The sequence below is a fragment of the Epinephelus moara genome, chromosome 15 (assembly GCF_006386435.1).
Source record: "Epinephelus moara isolate mb chromosome 15, YSFRI_EMoa_1.0, whole genome shotgun sequence".
Classification (NCBI taxonomy): Eukaryota; Metazoa; Chordata; class Actinopteri; order Perciformes; family Serranidae; genus Epinephelus; species Epinephelus moara.
This window is the reverse complement of record NC_065520.1, coordinates 8,640,839-8,661,072: the sequence shown is the minus strand read 5'-3', so window position 1 is coordinate 8,661,072 and position 20,234 is coordinate 8,640,839. Positions and strand designations below refer to the sequence as shown.

The window sequence follows — 20,234 nt, the reverse complement described above, 5'->3', positions numbered from 1 at the left end:
TGTGCCAAATCCATAGTACACAAAATGCAGTATGCCAAAAATACCAGGATATCCTCCTGCAGTGGTTCCCAATTGGTGGGTCGTGGTCCAAAAGTGGGTTACGGGTCCATTCTGAATGGACCACAAGTGAAGCGTGAATGTTTTAAGTTTGAAGTAGAGCACATTCCCAATTGGAGCTTTTATTTTGAAGTGACGTTTCCTGCTGTAGAGTGAAGTAAATAATGGACAGCTAATGAATAGAAACAGCAAACTAGCTTGACAACAACGCCTCTGGAAATATTAAACTGTGAAATGTGGACACCATGGCTGGACCAGTTGGGAACCACTGTCCTACTGCATCTAGTTGCATTTAGCAGTATGCAAGCCAGCAAGCTGTTGATGCCTTGGTAAAAAGCAACAGCTTTTTCATAACACTATCCCAGGTCATGTTATCCTCATACAATGGTATGTATGATGATAATGCATATTCAACACTTCATATGAAATCTAACGAATTAAAGTTCCAGGACTGACATTATGTACTTGCAAATTTACACAGATTAGGTTTAGGAAAAGAACGTTTGTGACGATGTACCTTAAAATAAGTTTACTTGATTTCACACAGGACACAAACACCAGTCTGCTGGGGGAAAGCTATGTGTTTTTTGGCCCATCCACCACCACAACCTATCTTTTTACACTGAGTTTTGGTCCTTTCTTTTTAACTCCTGTCAGCGCATTTGTCATGTGACCACAGCCTTCCAGATTATGTGGGTTATATACAAATTGTGGTGCATAACCTTGTGTAGGTATACCTACCAACAGGTCATGAGAACAGCCTGCCCTGCTCATATATTTCCTCACTTTAAAACATTAATATGATACCAAAGAAAAAATACATATTTGTGGTTTGCAGAAAAGTACAATGCCAACATTTACTTCTGGGGACTGGGCTGCACTTCAAGCGACCCCTTTCACATTACACATAATCATATAATCCATTGTTGTTATAAAACAACATTTTTATAGCTGCTTTAAAGTCTGTATTGTTCATGTTTGCTTTAATTGTGCCCCCAGAGGCCTGGAAAAGCTGGAAAAGTTTGGATAGGTGATTTATACCTTTAGGCAACACACCTTGCAAGAGCAATGCACCATGATTCATCTGTGACAACACCCAGTGCAGTGATTTGTTAGTCTTTCACTTGGCATGATTTAGTGTAAACACACTTCTGCAGGAGTCAGAAAGAAGTACATCTGTACAAAGGGTAGAGCCATTGTAGCATTTACAGCTAAATACGTATTTCATTCTTTTCTGACAGGACAGGTGTTTGTCTTTTTGTCTACAATCAGATCTTGTTCAGATATCATCAAAATGGTTTGAGATCTACCCTTTATATACAACTCAAGTCTACATTCAAAGTCAGATTCTAGCACACGAACAAGTCTCTTTTCTGGCAGAGGTGTCTTCAAAGCCGGACGTGAAAGGTTATAATAGCGCACTTCCTCCTCAGAATCAGTCCAGTTTTTATTGAAACCTGGTGCGTGTCCTTTTCAGCACCAAAGAAAAGTCTCATAACTCCCTAATCTTATTATAATTCCTATGTAGTCCTAGATCAGAGGAGCCTTAACATCCCATGAGACTGTCTGCAGCCATAAAAGCTGGAACTGGAATCACATAACTCTGCAACAGGGATGACGTTGACGTGTGTTTTTATTGCCTACTGTATTACTGAAAGCAAGGAAAGGTGAGCTGTCACTCAAGAATGTTCCCGCTGAAAGATGGACCTCCTTAAATCTGGTGTTCAGCTCCTTTTGCTGTGTGTGGAGAGCTGATGAAGCAAAGCAAAGGGTTTATGGGAATTATTTCTGTCATCCTAATATTGTGTCTGCTTGGGACTAGTTTGCAGTGAGAAATAGGAGGACGCTGTCTGACCTTAGAGTTTTAAAATGCACTGCTTTGGCTACTTCACAGATATGAATAAAACTTTCATTGCTTCGACACTTGTTTTGTTGCATAATACACAATATATGGCAAATCTAGGACACAGCATAGCCCTGAATTTCAATATGACATGTCTTATACAAATGGAAAACCACAGACTATGAAGTGATGGTATGCTGAAATAGGGCAGCTGCAAATCCACGCGCCTGTTTTGACAATCTTTTTAAAAAGCATTTGGTTTCATAGTTAACTTCTCACTTTCTTGATTTCGTTCACAGCAGGGATTCGGAAATAATGAGCCCACATGTTCACTATGCTGCATCTAAAGTGTGCCTTCTAAAAGCAGACCCCACAGTGTCTCTAAACCCAGCAATTAGGTGACATTCATTCAAGGAATATACAGGAATAGATGAATAAAGATGGTCCTATCTAAATGAGCACAGATGCAGACACCAATAAAGGGCATCAATAAAAAGCAGGACATGGCTTCTTTTAATTCAGTGCCACGCAGTTTAATTTGAAAGAGCAAATAGTTTCCTCAGAAAAGGTGTGTGGTATAAAAAGAGGAGGAAACACAAGACAAGAGTTTCTTTTATGATGCTGCTGAAGCCACCACTTAGCTCTTTGTTAGTCTATGCCCCTCTAGGTATCTTTCCTGTGGCATTTAGTTTAACCACTGTTTTTACAAGATAATGCATGTTCCCTCAACGTATAGTTACAGCAACAAGGAAAACGACTTGTTGATTGTCAGCGGGTGAACGGCAAACTAAATGTAAGAGTACAGAGCTATGAAACTGATATGTATGTCCCAACAAGTTTTCATACCAGTCTTATGTAAAGTGGAGCTGACAGCTGCACCACAGACCCAGGTATAACTAAAAAGAGTCCTTATTGTGTAACTGTCATGGCGCACCAGGGGAATGTGTTATGGGTTGCTGTACCACAAACATTCAGTTAGAGTTGTGTAAGTTGTCAAACATAGTTAAAATGCTTATATGAGTTTTTATCATGTTTTGTCTTGTACCTAACAGTCATTGTCTTTGTCACTGTCTCTTTAGTGCTTAAAGGGAATGTTTGCCACCTTTTATGTGTATGTCTGATAAGCGTTGATGGTAACTGTAGTCAGCTGAAGCAAAAACAATTCTCAGAGAGTGCTATATTGATCAAGAACGCGGAGTTTGCAGCTGCAAAACCTGTAGTTTTTCCTGCATCCCACGCCATCATTTGACACCACACTTCACTTTATTGCAAGCTAGCTATGTTTCCAACACAATATATGTGTGCAGAGTGTTTTGGCTGACTCGGATACTCAGCTGTATATATACAGTACCAGTCAAAAGTTTGGACACACTTTTCCATTCAAGTAAATGGGAAAGCGTGTCCAAACTTTTGACTGGTACTGTATGTCGAGCCAGAGCACACCTATTCATTGTTAGAAAATGTTGGTGTTATACATTTCTGCATACCACAGATACATTACAGATTTATATTTCATACATATCATATCAGCATTTCTAAATTGTCACTACATACCCAGCGTCTTGTCAGACACCAAATGTGGGTGTTTTTCATCACTTTTTTTCCCACTGTGGATAGTGGCACGAAAAGCAGTTGTTTCCAACCAAGATTCTGCCTCCAGCACTGGGTATTTTAAGCAACAGCATAATCTTTTCCAAACAATAATAAAGAGTTTTTTGTACCTAAACCTAAATACAGCATTGTTGAAACAAAAAGAAATGTATGTATGCTATATGATAACATACACATGTAATGCATCCCTGGTTTGCAGAAATGTACAAATTGGTTGTTTTACGACCAAAGACATGAAGCGGAGAGAGGACATGTCCAGAGGGATCCTCCAGAGCCCAAGCTGCTGAGAAAAAAAACTGACTGGTGGCACCTTTGCTTAAATTGCCCTCTGATGCTGACAGAAACGGAATGATTCTGCTGCAATTAATTCAATTCCATGTTTTTGTTGGATGCTGTCAACCCTGAGAGAGCCTGTATGTGCAAAAAGGGCCGTCTACAACAATAACAATTAAAATAAATGTATTGTTTTAAAAATCATTCCAACTCAAGTGGATGATGTAGTCTACACAACTATAACACAAGAACCGCGGTGAACGATATGTAAGGGATCACTTTTAGAGTGATTTGATGAACGATAGAAACACTGACAGCCAATCAAAATCCATCCAAATTCACAGGCTGACACAGCAGCACGTGCTTGGCGACGCTGTTTCCAGAATATTACCGTTCATCAGTGTGGATGCTCACATCATTATCGTTACAGTTGTCACTCTTGGTGTGGACGGCCCTATAGACAGATGGAAGTTTTCTCTATCGGTTCGACAGAGGTGTGCTGAGGACCCTCTTCAAGATCCTGAAGATAAACTGGAAAAGACAACCAAGACCAGCAGGGCCAAGAGGGCAGATGATCAATGAGCAATGCATCCTGGTACATACAGGCACAGCGGACACAGCCCCACAAGCAGGAGAACTCCGCCTTCTTGGTCAATATAGCACACACTGAGTAATTTCTTGCTTCAACTGACGACATTTACCATCAACACTGTCAAAGGATCATGAATTCATAGGGATTCATCCACTGGGGACCATGAATGTCTGAACACAGTTTCACAGCAATCCATCCAATAGTTGCTGATATATTTCAGACTGGACCAAAGTGCTGGAATACTGCCTAGAGCCATGCCATGAGCAAGGCAGGGTAAAAAAAAGCATTTACGGCACATCACAGCACCGTGAGCTACCATCTGTTTCAATCTGCTATTATCATCACCTTTAAGGTCTTCAATCAAAAATCCTGAAAAGCAGAAAACTGTTTCCTCACCAGTGTTACATGGAACATGTCTGTGGAAGGTCAAAGGTCGCCTGCTGTCAAACAGTTCCAGGTATGATGAAGGGGGCTTTGCAAAACCTGATAGAGACAATACAAAAGTGCGACATTTGTATTGGATGGGAAACGTTTGCAAGGATTTGAATGAAGGTTATTGTTGTGGGTTTAAATACAGATATTAGCTTCATATTATCAGTCATTATCAGACTTCTCTACCCGTTTAAAACGGTAACCTCACTGGCCTCTGCTGCATTGGCTCATGTAGAGGAACATGTCCATTCTTGCATCTCTCGCTGCTGTGAACTCATTCAGCCTGATCACTGTAGCTACAGTAACTGCAACACAATCACAATCTTTCCAAACACTGAGCAGTAATATATGGAAACCTTTTGGGAATGATTGCAGAGTGATCTCAACGCTGCTCCCTTGACTATGTGCCAAACTTTTTGCACAAGAAATTTTTAAAATAGATTTTTGACTTTAAGTGACATTCAGAGAGTTCGCCTGCATGTACCTGCAATAATCCAACAACACAGACCACAAAAGCCTAGCAACAAAAGTATTCTCAGCCGTCACTCATCAGACTTCACTTTGGGGCATGCACTGGATGCTTAATTCAAGTATGTGCTGTGTTTTCACAGACAAATACAGACTAGTAGAGATGCATCTATGCCTGCAGATGGGAAGATAGTCATGTGGGAAGGAGGAGCGATGCCAAGTCTTGTTTAGTCATTTACAGTTATATGCAAAACATCAGTAGGTGTGTTTGAAAAACACATTTATAGGGAGTCCAAAGGAACCCCCACGGCTGTATCTGGTATGTTGCAAATATTTAACTTGATATCATCTGACTGAACATGCTTACCATTTGTATAATACATTGTGACTCTGTTTGTAGGAAGCCATTAAACATTTAAACAGCAGCCCTGACTACTTGCAATTAAGTTTTCACTTGTGGAAATGACGTTTAAACATGTCAAAATGCCATTTTGACTTGTAAAATGTTAATGTGAGATATGTGTAAAACAATTTTGACATATTGACAGATGTGTCTTCGCATGTAGAAATTGCATTTCACTAATCAAAACTGATTCACAGATATATTCAACTTAATTATAGATATCAGTAAGTCCTTTTGCACTGGTAAGAATAACAATTACAGATATCTATAATTGAATTTTCACTTGTTGATAAAGAATTGTTACCAGTGGAAATGTAATTACCCATTTCAGATATCAACAATTGCTTTTCAAATATGTCCAACATATCAACAAACCATTTCGGATATATGGGTGTCATATAATTAAAGAACCATAAAACCACTGGTCGACTGTTAAATTACCATAATCATTTAGTATCTGTTGCCCAAATTACCACATTCATGTTGGATATGTCCCTTAAGTCACTGAAGGTATCTATAGTGATATCTGACAGGTGGAAATTTCTTCTTCATATCTAAAATTCCATTTTGACTAGTTTTTAAAAATCATAGACAGCTATAATTGCGTTTGAATGGAGGTCAATGGTAAAAGTTGACAAGTTAAAATTAAGATACGGATATCAAGAATGGAAATTTCCAGTGGTAAGAAATTAATTGTTGATGTCAAAAATCAACATTTTAACTTGTGAGAAATGAACCACAGATATCTTCAGTAAGAACTGCAACTAGTCAAAATTACATTATAGATACGCCGACTTGGAATTAGAACAAGTCAAAATTTAATAGTAGACATTTGTAATTAAGTTTGAATAGAGATCAATGGTAAAAGTTGATGACTTGTAATGAAGTTACAGATATCTACAATGAACATTTCCACTAGTAAGAAATTTAATTGATATCAAGGATTTATATTTTGACTAGTGAGAATTAAATTGGAGATATGTTTAATTAAAATTGCTACTCATTAAAATAACATTAAGGATGTGCTGGCTTAGAATCCAAACTAGTCAACAAGCGGCTACTGACATCCACAGTAGCTCCCACCACTGCTGGTTCAATGTTAAAATGGATTGCCACACTCTGCTCTACATACATTTCTACATGACTTCTCCGGCATTGTTAGATCAGAATCTTAATTTTACATTAAGCTTTAAACTGAGGGTAAGACAACTAGAAGATTTCAACCTTCTACAATAACTTGCATCAATTCAACACAATCAAACACAGACTCATGCATCCAACCGCTACACATTCTGTCTCTTGTAGTACTTTAGCACCCTCTAGTGTCAAAATGGTGGACTCTTTTCTAGGATTTTCGTGGTATATATATTTTTCTAGTTAAAACACAAGAAATAAATTAACTTCAGAGTTTGTTATGGCAGGAAAAGATTATGTGACAGCACACTCAAAAACTAAGGGTTTCCCTGTATGCATACTGACTGTTTTGAATTTACCTCACTTACACTACAGACTCTGCTTAGAATTAGTATGTATGGTATGGATGTAGGACATAGCTTTGGACATTTCTCCATACTAAATATATTGTCCCACAGCTCAGCAAGATGAACAAAGCAGAGACTGAGTAAGGCCAACTCCTCACTCAAAATTATTTGTAGCCTGAGGCCTGAGAGATGAAACCCAAGGTAAAATGAAGAATGCAGAGCAATCGTATTGCACATTTTACCACTTTATACTTCTACTCCACTATAATTTATGAGCAAATAATGTGCTTTTCACTCCACTGCATATATTTCACAACCTTAGTTACAAGTTACTCTGCAAATTCAGGTTGAATAATATAATCAAAAAAAATTAGGCTTGGTAAAATCTTTTGAAGTGAGGTTGTATGAGGTACTTACCCATAGTCAGTGCATTACATAAGCTAGATGTCGGTTGGCACGAGCCCAGTTTGGAGAAGCAGGCTGGAGTCCAACACAGAAGCTAAGCAATGTACTGCTGTGGAGGGGTCAGCAAAAACAAATGTCATCAATTTCAATTTGACGTGTATGCTATATTTAAAATATCTTCACTGCTTTACATTTCTGTCAGAGAGCAATTTCTGTGGGGAACTGAAGTTGTTATATGGCTATATTAAGTACATTTTTGACTGCAGAACTTTTATTTGTAAGAGAGTATCTCTACACTGTGGCTATACTACCTTTACTGCAGTAATAGATATGAGTACTTTGTTCATCTCTGCAGGCTGCCCTACCTTATTGGTGAATATTGTTGAGTATGCATGCAGCCTTAAAGGAAAGACTGCAGACACTACTTTGAAAAAAGGTACTGCCCAACATGTTCTTTGGGTTCAAAATGATTTCATGTGTAATTTTGTTTCACTTCTCCTACAAAATGAGATGTTGCCCTACCCTCCACTCAAACCATGCTGAAGAATGAAATCATGCAGCCTCCAGTAACCCAGAACAAGTACACACAAACAGTGCTAGAATATTTACTCATATTTTTGAGTTACCTGTAGTTTACTTGAGTATTTCCATTTTTTGTTACTTAACACTTCTTTATTTCAGGAAATACTTTTTTACTCCATTACATAAATGTGAGAGCTACACTACTGTCCTTACTTTGCAGGTTAAAATCTTACCATCTTAACATATATTTAATATGTTTTATAAAAATATAATTGTTATAAATTGAACTACCCAGTAATAATAACCCAATAATATAATATTTTGAGGGGGCTATTCTGCAAAATTAATACTTACTTTTAACACTTTAGGTACATCTTACTAATAATATTTCTGTACGTGTTAGGTAAAAGTGATTTGAAGACTTTTACTTACAATAGAGTATATTTATAGCTTAGTATTACTACTTTGTCTTTGTCTTCCAACAGTAATTAATATACATTTCTACTGTATACTCCGTCATTAGCCTAAATTACACTTTTAATAAATGCAGCCCACAGTTGATAATAGTTGCAAGTGTACTTACATGTTCACACATCCTTCTTTTATTAAGAAAGCCTTAATGATTCATGACTGTGATAAAGTAGTCAGACCATGATATAAACATATTCTGATACAAGCAGGAATAGGAGTGAAAGTACAGAAGTAGATTATCAGTAAAGTTTACCTCTAAAAGTATCAAAAGTAAGCAGAAATGGCCTTTGAGTGTTATGTCACTGTATATACAGTATTGTTGGATTAGTGTTATTGATACCTTAACAATGAAGCATCATATTAACATTGTAGCTGACCAAGGTGAAGTGAATTTTAATGACTTTACATTGCAGTTGATTAGTTTAAATATTAACAATACATCATGTAATATCCTAATCTGCAAAGTAACTGCTGTCCAATAAATGAAGTGGAGTGAAAACTACAATATTTCCCTCTGAAGTGCAGTGAAGTGGAGGCTTTAGTAACATACAATGAAAACACTCAAGTTGAGAACTAGATTGTATCTAAAGGGACAGTTCAACCCAAAATCAAAACTACATATTTTTCCTCTACCTGTAGTGCTAATTATCAATCCAAATAGTTTTGGTGTGAGTTGCTGAGTGTTGGAGATATCAGCTACAGAGATGTCTGACATCACTCCAATATAATGGAACTAGATGGCACTCAGCTTGTGGTGCTCAAAGCACCAAAAAATACATTTGAAAAACTCAACATCAATGTCTCTTTCCAGAAATCATGACCTGGTTACTCAAGATAATCCACAGACCTTGTTGTGAGCAGTTTCATGTAGGAACTATTTTCTTTCTACTGAACTACACCTGCCATCCATATCACTGCACAGAAGGAAGCACACATCTACTGCTAACACACCTAGCACCACTAGGCTAGCTAATGTTATAGCTCAGCTGAGGAGGACACCGTTAATGTTTACATCTGGCGTTGTCACAAGCACAAGTCTCTCATTCATGAGTAGATGCACGCTTCCTCCTGCACAGTTGGCAGGTGAGGTTCAGTAGAAAGCAGAGGTAGGCATTTTAAGTACCTTCCATATTTTAGTATTTGTATTAAGTCATTACAGAGTACTCACATGCTTCCAATTTCCTTTTTTTTTGGAAGAATAGGGATGTAAATTGGTCAACAACGAAAAACAAGTGCAATTTGAAATTCATTCATTGAACAACCAGGTTTTAATCAGCCTATCAAACCAGAACCCAGAACGCTAACATGAGAAAAGTCGTCCATCTTTCTGTAGCTGCCATACATTTTAGACGCAGCACTGAAGGACCGTCTCTGAGCCGCTCTCCCCAGTGTTACACGAGCTAACACAGCAGCAGCTGCTAACGTCCGACACTGAAGAATTTAACACTCCCAACAAACTTGCACCAACACTGCTCAACTTTGCTGTAAAACCTGTTAATAACCTTTATGTAACATTAGCTAACAGTTAGCCCCGTTGCTGTGTATTTTAGTGCAGGCGGACTCTCACCAATAGTTGCCTGGTGCTGAGGTCACACTCCCACAGCAGTAGTCTCATGATAAACAGAAAAGCTGTGTTGACCAATACACTGCATGCAGCTATGCATTGAAATAAGATTTTACCCATTTTCAATAGTAATAAAAATATCATGTTCACAAAAGGACTGATGTCGAAACGAATACTCGAGTACTCATGCCCATACGTAGTAGAAAGAAAACAGCTTCTACATAAAACCACTCACATCAAGGTCGGTCTGTTATCTTTAGTAACCAGGTCATGATTTCTGGAAAGAGAACGACATTACATTTTTCAAATGTATTTTTTGGCGCTTTGAGCTCCACAAGGCAAGCACCATCCAATTCTGTTACTTTTGAGAGAGGGTAGACATCTCTGCCGTCGCTATCTCCAATGCTCTGCAGCTCACACCAACAAAATCTAGACTGATAAATAGCACCACTGTGAGAGGGAAAATTTTTGTATTTGGGGGTGAACTGTCCCTTTAAGTCACTGTCCACCACTGTCACCATGCCAAGGTGGTACAGTGAGTGTTTTAGGTCTACGCAATTTACATTGTTAGGTTAACTGACAAATTATGTTGAGGTAAAAAAAAGTATAGATAATGATGTCTTATAATTAATTTCAAGTTCTGCAGGATTCTCTAATTTTCAGAACGTGCTACTAACTGTGGACATTTTTGCAATTTTTCTGGCTTAGGTAATGAGAGCACTGTTAATGTCCTCAGCAAAAGAGGAACTCCAGACATAAACAGCAAAAGTTAGGGGTGCAGCTGAAAACTTCACTCCCAGTGAAATGGGACATTGTGTACAAATGTACAGCGACATCACTGGGATACCTAAACCACTCGTTCCCATGTCAATCTGCATTCATTGCTCACTTGATTTAAATAACAACCTAAATTACATGTAACCTTTAGTCTGGACGGTCATTCAGCAGTCACATTTACTGTCAGAAAGTCCAGCTCTGGAGGGCAGAATGTCAGCAGGATGCACTCAACCTCTACGCGTGCTCAGTTTAGCCGTTCTTACGTTGCGCGCTTGCGCAGTTCGCCTCAGCGGCCATTCATTATAAAGCCGCAAGTTCCTCCGTCTCTTTCCACCTTCAGCCATTTTGACAATGTTGGGAGCTGTGGGACGCTGCTGCACCGGGGCATTACAGGCTCTCAAGCCTGGGGCCCAGCCCCTGAAGGCCCTCGTCGGATCCCCAGCCGTCCTTTCACGTGAGTCCTGCATGCTCGGTGCTTTTGAACGAAGTCGTAATAAGAAAATAGTTATTAACGCGCCCGTCAGAGAAGGGCAGGGGCAATGCTAACATGCTAACTAGCAACACGCTGGCTGCCCTGCCGGCTGCGTAGCAGGCCTTAACATGAAAATGACATATTTGAAATGTGTTTGAGTTATTCTCGAGGTTTCTACTGGTACATGCTTGCAGATATGCTCCTACTGACAGATGTCATGCATCAGGAAATGAGCAGACTGTGTTATTCTCGTGCTGGCTGCAATGACCTTTATGTAATGACATGAGGCGGCGTGAGACTGTGCAGAGCCTGCTACGTTAGCATTACAAGTTGCGTTTTAGCAAGGTCTGGCAACTGGATTAGCAATGACGTACAGTCCTCAACGACAACCCACAGACCCAGCATTAAATTAATCGATTAACATGACGAGTATGAAACTTCAAACTACACTTGCCATTGAATGCCCTGCGTTTGTCATTAGCAGTAGCAGCATTAGCAACGTTAGCTCCAAGTACATTTCATTCATCTATCTGTCTTTCCACGGAGACGTTATTGCGCCGGGGAAATGGCTTGCTAGAGTTTGTACACATTAAGACATACTCATATTTCTCACAAATACACTTATTGATTAGTTAGGGGACGTCGCTCGATCATTGTAGTTGTGTCTTAAGGCTCAAAGTTTGGCCGACAAGAATCCCTTGACATTGAGGCGGAGCAGACACGCAGTTGTCCGGTGCTTTTCAGTGGAGAGGGTGGCATGTTGGAGACTAATGCGTACCAGTGGAATTACAAGGTCATGACTGTAGCACACATGTACAACACACTAAATGCACACATTGTCTGCATGACTTTACAGGCAGAGACTATGTCGCACCTGCCGCTGCTGCCAGCGCCGCCGCTGGTAAGATTGTGGCTGTCATCGGTGCCGTCGTCGACGTCCAGTTCGATGAGGGCCTTCCTCCCATTCTCAACGCCCTGGAAGTCGCCGGCCGTGACTCCAGGCTAGTCCTGGAGGTGGCTCAGCATCTTGGTGAGCAACAACAGCAGTATGACCTTCCTTAAGTCCTGCAGGAGCAGACAGAAAATGCTTAATGTTTACAGTTGACAATAACTGAGAAATTTCCACCATGTGTTTAGGGGAGAACACAGTGCGTACCATTGCTATGGATGGTACTGAGGGTTTGGTCCGTGGACAGAAAGTTCTGGACACCGGTGCCCCCATCAGAATTCCAGTGGGTCCCGAGACTCTGGGCAGGATTATGAATGTCATTGGCGAGCCCATCGACGAGAGGGGTCCCATCTCCACCAAGCAGTGAGTTTACTTAAAAAAATAACACCATTACATTTGTGAAACGATAATAACATAATGTCTTGCAGAATAATGATATCAAAATGAGGTTAGTAAAGCTAGCCACACCTAGCATGACATTGTTGTTTACATATGAGCTTTTAAAGGTCTATTGGCCTGCAAAAAACTCGGTAGATTACTGAACTGTTTTTCCTCTCCACAGGACTGCACCTATCCACGCTGAGGCCCCTGAGTTCACTGACATGAGTGTGGAGCAGGAGATTCTGGTGACTGGCATTAAGGTGGTGGACCTGCTGGCTCCCTACGCCAAGGGAGGAAAGATTGGTATGTGCTCATAGGCAGTGTACATATTATGATGGCTAGCATACTGCAATTTTTGAAACTTGTTTATCAAACTAATCCCACATTTATGATCACAGGTCTGTTCGGTGGTGCTGGTGTGGGCAAGACTGTGTTGATCATGGAGCTGATCAACAACGTGGCCAAGGCCCATGGTGGTTACTCTGTGTTTGCCGGTGTGGGAGAGCGTACCCGTGAGGGAAATGACTTGTATCATGAAATGATTGAGTCCGGTGTCATCAACCTGAAGGACACCACCTCCAAGGTAAGGATGTTGTCAAGCCTCTACAATTTAAACTTGAAATTGTGGCACATTTTGAAAATTATTTTCAGGAGCAAAGCACTTACCTTTAGTGTTGTCCCTTCTAGGTGGCGCTGGTGTACGGACAGATGAACGAGCCCCCAGGTGCCCGTGCCAGAGTGGCTCTGACTGGACTGACCGTAGCAGAGTACTTCCGTGACCAGGAGGGTCAGGATGTGCTGCTCTTCATTGACAACATCTTCCGCTTCACACAGGCTGGCTCTGAGGTCTGTAAAGCTTCCATCATGTCTCCATCAAGTTGCACTGGCAGGAAACATTTACCTAAAAATAAAATTAACAGGATTGTTGTAAGGTTGTAATTTAAATTTGTTATGCAGTCACAATTTACTGCTGTACAGCCACATCCAGACCCCTGAGTGTGACTAAAAATGTTGAATGACATATCTGATACTGACAAAAGTTATCCTCCTCCTCAGGTGTCTGCCCTGCTGGGTCGTATCCCCTCTGCTGTGGGTTATCAGCCCACTCTGGCCACTGACATGGGTACCATGCAGGAGAGAATCACCACCACCAAGAAGGGTTCAATCACATCTGTGCAGGTAAACATGACCACTGAGGATAGCTTACTGGAGCTGTATGTTAACTCACTGTATTGCTAATATAAGCTTTTAAAAATATGTTGGTTATGGGGTCACTTGATTTCATGGTGACTCAAAGGGAAAATTGCAACTACTAAAGATTGACTGAGTTTTAATTTTCTCCACCAGGCCATCTATGTGCCCGCTGATGATTTGACTGACCCTGCCCCCGCCACCACCTTCGCTCACTTGGACGCCACCACTGTGTTGTCCCGTGCTATCGCTGAGCTGGGTATCTACCCCGCTGTCGACCCCCTGGATTCAACCTCCCGTATCATGGACCCCAACATCGTCGGCTCTGAGCACTATGAAATCGCCCGTGGTGTGCAGAAAATCCTTCAGGTTTGGGACATAATTGCAATATATTTAAATCTTTTTTTTCTAAATTAACCAAACATTGATCAGGCTAACAAGTTCACTTTCCCTCCTATAGGACTACAAATCCCTGCAGGATATCATTGCCATTCTGGGTATGGATGAGTTGTCTGAGGAGGACAAACTGACTGTGGCCCGTGCCCGCAAGATCCAGCGTTTCCTGTCCCAGCCCTTCCAGGTGGCCGAGGTCTTCACTGGCCATTTGGGCAAACTGGTGCCCCTCAAGGAAACCATCAAGGGCTTCCAGAGCATCCTTGGTGGTATGTATATTAGGGTCAAACAACATTTTTTGCTTGCATCCTTAAACTTATTCAAATCTATTTGTGGTACTAATTTTTTCTGTTGTACCTGTTTCCCTGTAGGTGAGTATGATAATCTGCCCGAGCAGGCCTTCTACATGGTTGGCCCCATTGAGGAAGTGGTTCAGAAGGCTGAGAAGCTGGCTGAGGAGCACTCATAAACATCTAAACAACCTAGCTGTTGTGGGGATAAGCGGAGAAAAACAAAGGAGAGGGGTTCTGTGGTTAGGAGCACTTGGTTTGTAAAACATGTCTAAAATGCAAATGTACCTGTCTCGTCATCCTGAAAGAAAAGTTCTATTTAATGTTTCCAATGAAAGATGGAATAAAACACTGTCTTTACAAAAAACAACTTGTCAACTGTATATTTCCTAGATGCTTTCATAGTTGTGGAGAATCTTGTTCCTAATGAAGAATTTCCATGAAATGGCTGTCATCCACTCTGACCACAAGAAGGCAGTCACGAGCCATGTTAAGCTTTCTGAACTGTGTTGCAGCTTGTCAAGCGCTTAAATAAAACAGTGGACAAACAATGGATGAGTGTTTGTTTCAACTTTTAAGAGTGACAAACTTATGAGCTAATTTGTACTGCCATTTAGCTTTAATAATCAAAACGGTTGAGACTACAAATATGTATTAGTTGAATTGCAGTGTGCATCAGAATGGTTTTATTACTTACTGATGGGACCCAAAATATGGCAAACTGGCAGGGACATTAAGGACTTCATTTCACTTTATAAATCATATTTTTGTCAGTGCTTCCCAGCAGTATAAAACAATACCTCCTAATTATAAAATCAATTAAATGACTGTGACCTGGACCCTGCTAAGTGGCAAAAATGGATGATATAGGAAACTGTTTAAAAAAAAAAACTGACGGTTGGTCATTATGAGAAGATGAGCCTCCTAACTAGAGCAGACAAAACCGACAGTATTACAGGTCCTCTGGTGCTAAACAAAGCGCCACGAAGGACTGAATAGCCTCCTGCAGCACAGTTGACAGTAAAGCCTCTTTCAACACACGCCACACTTGAATTTTAGTGCCGCATATCAACGTCTCCCAGCCGGCAGCCCACAATCACGTAACGTCACAACACTAGGGTTAGCCTACCTACAGCTAGCAAGACAAAGTGTTAGAGACTAGTTTGTAAGCTTTAGCAGGATCAGAAATGGAATATAATGTTACTATCTATATTTTCATTGTTGTGTTATCACTTAAAACTACGGACAGTCATGTTTTTATTACCTTAAATTGAGCCGTTTGTGTCTAACCTTACATAAGAAGCCGGCCTTCTTCGTAGTCCGCCATGTTGTTTCTGCGGCAGCTCAGAGCACAAAGTTTACACTGGAGTTGTGTCCAAAATTCCACACTATCATGCTATTTAGTAGGCTAAAACAGTATGTGTTTTTTTTTGCACGTCCGACACCTTAATATGAAGTCAACCATATATGAATTGCATACTTTTTCCGGTAAAATATGACAGTATGCAAACACTAGACAGTATGCTGGCGAAAATATCCCACAATGCAACGCGGTAGACAACGACCAACATCTGTGTAATGTAAATAACAATTTAATTTGGGTTCAAGTTTGTAAAAAGTGTAAGATTTCACTTTGCAAGACATAATACAGTTTTCAAAATATTTTTAAATTACCATTAGAGCTAAGGTTGGCAGTTACTTATGGCTGACTTACCTGTATCCAACCAGAAAGGAGGCAGTCAGTATGTGACATGGTTAGTATGGCTCAGTGCGTCCATAAAGATACACACTACTGTTTATTTACACAAATGTATGTTGAATGATAGCACACATATTGGGTATGTAGTGCCTGATAGCAAGTGCCATTCGCGTTCTTGCGTCGGCCACCGTAGTTCTCACACACCAAACAAAAAATGTGCAAATTATATAAAAACTAACAGTGTAAGTAAATAAATATAAAAATAAATAAATAAATAAATGAATAAAAAATAGATAGGAGCAATATATTATCTGGCAGTATGGTCTACAACATCTTTTAGTAGGCTGGATGTCTTGAAAGCTTTTTTTGTTTTTAGGTACTTTAGATACAGAATCATCAAAAGTCTTAAGTTCAACATGAAACAAAATTTCATTTGGGATAAACCGAAGAAATCTGGCTTTATTAATATGATATTTATCCAACAGACAGCAATTTTATCACATTATCAATTTTCTTATTGTTAGATTCGACACTCAAAAATAAGACCATACTTTCTGTAATGGTGACCAAGACCTTCTGAGACTCCCAAATTAATAAAGATATTTGAGTCCAAAAATTAGAAGAATGTGGACAAACATAAAATAAATGAGAAAAAGACTCCACCTCTTCTTTGCAGAAGGAACATAAGGGTGACACATCAGGTCTAAACTTGTTAATGAATTCATTGCAAGGATATTATCTATGCAAGAGTTTAATATGAACTTCTTTAACTTTACTGGGGACAAGAAATTTGTTAAATTCAGTCCAGACATTCCTACTGATGTTAGGAGACATCACTCTCCACCGATGAAAGGAGCTGGGATATTGACTATGAAGAGAAGTAAAAACACTCCTAATATGAGCATTATTACAAGAACGTTCCTCAAAAGCCCTTCCACCAAGCCACAGTACAGGAATCATTCCTGAGCATGGTTTATACAGACAAGATGCTTTAATTGGAGATAGCAAGTTAGTAGGTATACTTTTAAGTACTTTGGAATGCAAAGAGCGAGAAATTTCTAATCCTCTTTGTTGGGTGAATTCTTCATAGGTAGCTAGGTCCCCAGTATCATTTAGAATTTCAAAAATAAACATAATACCTTGGTCATACCAGTCTTTAAAAAAATATGGTCTTATTTTTGTATACATGTTGATTATTCTATAATATAGGCTACATGTGTGTGGGGAGAAGTTGTGTTTAAAAGTGATTTTCCATGTGTCCAGGGCTTGTTTATGGAAATTGGCAAGCTTAACTGGCAGTTTACTTGAGATAAAATTACATGAAAGCAAAAACTTTAAACCACCACATTTATCAAACAGAAAGTTGGGGATAAAAAAACAAGGGGCATTACATTTACCTTCATACCATCTGCTAACAGTATGTCAGAATCATATAACCGGCCAATGGCTTGTTGTTCAAAATGTTTTCTGTTCACCTCAAGATGGCAGGACTATCATACAGTTGGTAGACGTGCCACAAATAGGAACTATACAGGTGGACAGTTACCTAACAACAAACATTTCCTGTTAGCTAACAGACATGGACACAGCAAAGAAGTGTAACATCATCAGTGAGGGGAAGTTGAATACCTTTTCACTGAAATAGTTGCGTTTCTCTCATTTGTATGTTTTTTTTTAAAAATATATATATATATGTATCTTTCAATAACCCGTGTGATGCAAGGAACAGCTAGTCCCCAGGTATGTTCCTATTATCAAATCTGGCCCCCAATCCAAAAAGTTTGGACACCTGTCCTACACGTTTGAACGAGTGGCAACCTCTGAGGCCAACATAGAAGTGCCAAAAAAACACTGATCTTTAAACAGTCGCTTGAGGTTGGCTCCAAAAGCCAGTCAGTCCACATCAAGCCCATGTTAAAATGTCCAACAACGGGGTGTCTGTGGCTTAGTGGTAGAGCAGGCGCCCCATGTACAAGGCTGTTGCGGCACTCCCCCCCCTCACACTTGTCTTTCCTATCAATTAAAAAGGCTAAAAAAATGCCCCCAAAAATATCTTAAAAAAAAAAAAAAAAGTCCAACAACCACGGTCTCTGTAGCTAATTTCCCCCTTTGTGACAACTGTATGGGGGGGGGCATTTTATACAACTCACCCATTTACATTTTATTAAGGCTTAAATTACACAAAATTAAGGGCAGACTGCTTTGAGTGACCGGTTGTCTGCCAATAGTGTTTTTCTAGTCAGATCCACCCCTCGCTCCTCAACAGCTCCAGTCTCTCGCCTAAACAGTGTCAAGTCTGGCTCTAAAAAATCAAGATGGAGTCAACAGTAATGCCGAACTCAAGGCTTCAAAGCCAGAGTCCACAAACCAATGGGTGACATCATGGTCGCTACGTCCATTATTTTTAGTCCTTACACTTGACACACAGAAGTTTCAGTTGTATTTGACCTTTGTCTTCTTAATACAAAGCAAAATCACAGTCCTGTCTCTCAACATGGTCCTACTCCTTTCATACTTCATCACGTATGAATCAGGCTGCTACTCGTCCCTAACCTTTGACACAAGCCCATTATCACGGCCAAGCATATTAGTGTGAACAAACCCCTATCTGCCTGAAGATAAAGTGACCTTGAGTATGTACACAATCTAACTGCTTGTAATAAAAACAAGTTTATGGACAATAATCAGAGAAGGGACACAATGTATTGCATTAAATTGTGTTGTTTATACCACCTGCCAAATGTTGGAAACACAAACGTAGATAGGAAGGAGACTTTAATCAGGAATGACAAAGACATCAGTGAACTGGTAGATTTATATTGTTAAATTGCATAAAAAGTCAGGATGTGGATACAATAAAGCATGGTTTATTGCACGGTTTATTGCACTTGCTTGGCAATAGGAATGGCTTCTTTGTTCAGGATGTAATCAGAGACACAGGTTGGCATGTATGACAGTGGCAGCCAGAAAAACTTGGCGTCCCAGCCCGCGGAGTAGCGGGTGCGGGGCCGGACAGCAGATATGGCGTGCTCCATACAGCTGACCACCTTCATCAGATCTCCATCACTTATCTTGGCAACTTTGTCTGAAACTACCGCAAGTGCTAGGAGGGAAAAAAAAGTGGAATAGAAAAATAGATTAATTAAAAACAAAGAAGAAGAAGAAGAAGAAAAACAATGATCCAAACTTACCCTTTTGTACATAATCAGGCCCATAGTCATCTCTGACGTCCTGGGGGAGTTTGTCCCACACTACCTTCAGGTTTTTGCTCAGGATAGCAGTGTCAGTCACGTTTGTTTTGAAGAAGCCTGGCTCAATGCAGAGGACTTTGACACCAAAAGGTGTCATATTTAACCTAGGCGGAACATTTTTATTTTATCAGTGCTTGTGTACGTGTGTTGAACTGACATACTGACAAACCATTGACTGTGTGAGTTAATGTTTCACCTGAGGCTGTCATTGAAAGCTTCCACACCGTACTTAGAGATAGTGTACGGGCCTCCTGTGGCACTGATCCTCCCGAACACACTGGCTACATTGACCACCCTTCCCCTGGCCTTCTTGATTAGCGGCAGGACGCTTATGGTCACCGCGATCACCCCGTTCAGGTTGACGTCCAGCATGTACTTGAAGTCGTCAATGGTCAGCCAGTCATTCGGGGCACTGGGGACGGACACGCCTGCGTTGTTCACCACAGCCCATAAGCCTAGGAGGATCACACAGAGGATAGCAAGTCAATGAAATTTGTTGCTGCAAGACTTCTTCAAAACTAGCAGAGCTGCAACAGTAATCTTAAAAGGAACAGTGTGTAAGATTTAGGGAGATTCAGTGGCATCTAGTGTAGTGTAAAAGTCTGTGTCCAAATCAAGTAACAAGGTTAAGATACATAAGTTGATTAAGAGACAAAGATCATATAATCATGTTTCATGTACAAGGCACTATAAAACACCTTGATCTGCA

The 20,234-nt window shown here is 40.1% G+C and overlaps 2 protein-coding genes across 2 annotated transcripts in view; one reads left to right on the top strand and one right to left on the bottom strand.

Annotated features, from left to right (window-relative positions):
- The first annotated feature begins 11,194 nt into the window (after positions 1–11,194).
- On the top strand, positions 11,195–14,945 carry atp5f1b (ATP synthase F1 subunit beta). Its single transcript, XM_050063024.1, has 10 exons — positions 11,195–11,353; positions 12,228–12,401; positions 12,509–12,683; positions 12,883–13,004; positions 13,100–13,284; positions 13,389–13,547; positions 13,758–13,880; positions 14,049–14,261; positions 14,353–14,554; positions 14,657–14,945. Exons 1-10 carry the CDS (start codon positions 11,251–11,253, stop codon positions 14,752–14,754), a joined length of 1,554 nt encoding a protein of 517 aa, XP_049918981.1. The 5' UTR covers positions 11,195–11,250; the 3' UTR covers positions 14,755–14,945.
- A 4,034-nt stretch (positions 14,946–18,979) lies between these two features.
- Positions 18,980–20,234, bottom strand: part of LOC126401665 (retinol dehydrogenase 7-like) — a 4,971-nt gene continuing 3,716 nt past the window's right edge. Inside the window, exons 3-5 of the mRNA XM_050063025.1 lie at positions 19,722–19,980; positions 19,466–19,629; positions 18,980–19,377 (exon numbers count right to left, since the gene is read on the bottom strand). Coding sequence (XP_049918982.1) covers positions 19,154–19,377; positions 19,466–19,629; positions 19,722–19,980 — 647 coding nt within the window. The 3' untranslated portion in view covers positions 18,980–19,153. The remainder of the gene's footprint in view (positions 19,378–19,465; positions 19,630–19,721; positions 19,981–20,234) is intronic.

Coding starts and splice junctions, on each gene's coding strand:
- atp5f1b (XM_050063024.1), top strand. CDS start 11,251: ATGTTGGGAGCTGTGGGACGCTGCTGCACCGGGGCATTACAGGCTCTC. Junction 13,548..13,757: donor TCACACAGGCTGGCTCTGAG/GTCTGTAAAGCT, acceptor CCTCCTCCTCAG/GTGTCTGCCCTGCTGGGTCG. Junction 14,555..14,656: donor CTTCCAGAGCATCCTTGGTG/GTATGTATATTA, acceptor GTTTCCCTGTAG/GTGAGTATGATAATCTGCCC.